The sequence below is a fragment of the Capsicum annuum genome, chromosome 6 (genome assembly GCF_002878395.1).
Source record: "Capsicum annuum cultivar UCD-10X-F1 chromosome 6, UCD10Xv1.1, whole genome shotgun sequence".
Lineage (NCBI taxonomy): Eukaryota > Viridiplantae > Streptophyta > Magnoliopsida > Solanales > Solanaceae > Capsicum > Capsicum annuum.
Window position 1 is genome coordinate 193,809,761 of NC_061116.1, and position 3,152 is coordinate 193,812,912.

General features: G+C 30.4%; 1 protein-coding gene across 1 annotated transcript; it reads left to right on the forward strand.

Annotated features, from left to right (window-relative positions):
• The first annotated feature begins 1,076 nt into the window (after positions 1 to 1,076).
• On the forward strand, positions 1,077 to 1,774 carry LOC107855896 (proteinase inhibitor PSI-1.2-like). Its single transcript, XM_016700908.2, has 2 exons — positions 1,077 to 1,236; positions 1,364 to 1,774. The coding sequence occupies exons 1-2, from the start codon at positions 1,191 to 1,193 to the stop codon at positions 1,561 to 1,563; spliced, it is 246 nt and encodes an 81-aa protein (XP_016556394.2). The 5' UTR covers positions 1,077 to 1,190; the 3' UTR covers positions 1,564 to 1,774.
• The last annotated feature ends 1,378 nt before the right edge of the window (positions 1,775 to 3,152 follow it).

Below are 3,152 nucleotides of genomic sequence, written 5' to 3' on the forward strand. Positions count from 1 at the left end.
AGACTTTAATAGCCATCACATTACGGCCTTGTGCTATTTCGATTTTTTGTATACGTTTTTGAGAATGAGCTCAATTCTCATAGGAAGCGTCCTACTTCCACACTCACATAGATGAAATCTGTCAAAGGTGGTCCTGTAATTTTAACACCTCACTCATACGAGATACAGAATTTTATTAAGAGTTTTTAGACTCCACCTCCACAAATCATTACAGAATAATACACTCACGCCATAGAGAGGGATAAAATGATAGTACATTACACAACAAATCATCATATGATTCATTCTTCCCATTGAACTTGATTATAGGATCTCTAATCCCAGATTGAATTCCCCCATATGTGACTCAAATTTTTGAGCTTCAATTTCTTCCCCCTCTTATGTGATTTAGATTATTTTCTTGCTAAGGCTTTATGGAGTCTGCAATATTATCACAAAATTAACATAATTAATATTAATATACCATTGATCAATATCTCATAATATTATATTTTTCTTTTTATGATCTAAATTTATCATTATAATAATAATTTATACTCTACCAACATCCATCAACATTTTCGTTGAAGACAATAAAGAATATATCATATGGGAGGGTGTTTGATCCAATGCTAAAACTAAAAGATAACCACAAAAAAGAGCAATAAAGACAAGACTCGAAAGGACTCACTTTGCTTCTACACAACACAATTTTCTGAATACATGTCATAGTTTTGATGAAGTATATGCTAATGACACCTATCTCAAATAATAAAATTATCAAGTATAGTTTGGTTCAAACAAGCCAACGTATACAGTCCCTTCGTCTTACAAATTTATCTGACGTGTTTAGCGGAGTATAATTTTGTAAAAAAATTAATATAATCATTTTATTAAAAATAAAGTGGAATTTAACATATAAAAAGTATCTAAAATATATGTGTAACATGCTAAAGTGAGACAGAAGTCGGAATCTATGACGATGTGATACTATCTAGACAGCTGTATATCGGCATTATCTAAATTTAGAATGAAAGAAGCATCAAGTTCTCTTCTTATTCCTTTATTTTTCTTTTCATACTTCTTGCTTTGTTTTTTTAGTAAAACCTGCTTGTTATAAATACCAACATATAGAATAACATCCAAAATCCAAATTCCAATTATATTCCAAAAAAACTAAATAGGACAATATAATTCTGTCGAGGCAATTCATGACTATTCATCGAGTTGTGTTTCTTGCTCTTCTCCTTTTATCCGGTAAATTAAATCTTATTAATTCCATATCTTTCATGTCAAATCATTAATTATTTTGTCCTTTCAGTCGATCTACACATAGTGAATCGCTTATTTAAGAATTAATTAACATGATTGTGTTTAATTGTAGGAACAGTTCTACTAGGAAGTAGAGTGGAATCAGCAGCTGCCAAGGCTTGTCCTAGGAATTGTGATACAGATATAGCTTACATGGTTTGCCCATCAAGTGGAGAGAGGATAATTAGAAAAGTATGTACCAACTGTTGCGCAGCACAGAAAGGTTGCAAACTTTTCCGTAGTAATGGATCTATAAAATGTACTGGGACTTAGGATTTGTTAATATAGTAAGACTACTATTAGCTAGAATGGTCACTACTAAAATATTTGTGCAATAACGTTGAGCCTCTACATATATGCTCATACTGTGTCATATGTAATAAGTAAGGTATTTGCCATTCCTAGCTTGTTTAATTAAGCATTACAAGACATGATGACTATATAGTCATCTTGTATTATGCATGAAAACTGTTCTTTTCATTAAGTTGGTGCATTTTCAAAATTCAATTCATTAATTCTCCTCGATACTTAATTTTGTAGTATTATAGTAAGAGATATGTGACCCTCATGGTGTGATGAATTTCACATTAAAATGGGAGATGAAGTTGAGACCATATATATGAGTTCAGAATCAATTGTTGAAACGTCTTTTGTCCTTTAAAATTTAAAGGACAGAATGCATGGATGACAATAACACCATATCTAATGTAGTTCCACAGATGGACTGTAGAAAATAAAGTGTAGCAAATCTTATTTAGCTCTTTACTCACGAAGGTAGAGAAATTATTTTCAAACATATCGATAAAAAGATAAGACATTTAAGTGTGATCTATAACAGACATATTTATTTTTATTGGAGGAAATACATGTTAGTAGTTTGAAGTTGATCAAGTAGAAGTGCAAATTAAAGTTCTATCAGCATAGTAAAGTGAGCATCCTTGTGGAGCTAAGCAACAGTTGCATGTAGGAGCAAGTTTTTGAGTCCCTGAGGATGGACACATCATATAAGCTGCTGCATCAAAGCATATTTGTGGACAAATTTTCCCCTCCACTCTTTCCATGTTGCTAATTCCCAAGAGAATCACCACTGTTATTTATATATGAAACAAATTAAATCAAGAGATGCTTAGTAGCAATTAGTTCAAAAAGTTTCGACTTTTTCACTTGTTAATTTATTTACAAAAACTCTTTTTATTGTTTACCCATTTTTAGCATCATCTTGAATTAGTGACCATAATAATATACCTAGTTAACAAGGCAATAATATCGGTGAAAAATTTACCCCTACTGAGTGTTTAATGACGCGAAATAATATTTACTTCATATAACGAAGTGAAAAATTTAACAATTGACGAAGTGCATCTAAATACATGTCATACATTTATTGATTTGATTTAATATTCAATGAGAGTAATTTTTTATCGAGAGCTGGAGATCGAGTAACATGAAGTAATATAAGCATCAATTTTATTCTAGCTGGCTAGGAGTTTAATTTAAGGAAAAATAACATAAACACACCTTAACTTATTATTATATCACTCTTATAAAATAATTAGAAAAATACCAACTAATTATGTCTTTGTTGGATGTATTATGTATTTTGACAGATCCAAAATCGTAAAAAATATATCGGTAGCTAATCATGTATCTTTACAAAGAAAAAAATGTATCGTCGTTGGATGTATCCGGAGCTAATTATGAATCTCGATAGATTCAAAATTAAAATTTTCAATAATTATGTAAAATTACAAAATTTTCTATAATTAAACTCTAAATTATCAGAATTTTGGTTGTTTGTCTTTAATTTTATCAGGTATGGTGAGTAAGTAATTAAGGTTTAAGGAAGGCATACCAGAGAAAAG

What these genes read in the sequence shown, in the direction of transcription:
- LOC107855896 (XM_016700908.2), top strand. Translation starts at nt 1,191, where the DNA reads ATGACTATTCATCGAGTTGTGTTTCTTGCTCTTCTCCTTTTATCCG. An exon ending in TGCTCTTCTCCTTTTATCCG is followed by an intron (nt 1,237 to 1,363) that starts GTAAATTAAATC and finishes GTTTAATTGTAG; the next exon opens with GAACAGTTCTACTAGGAAGT.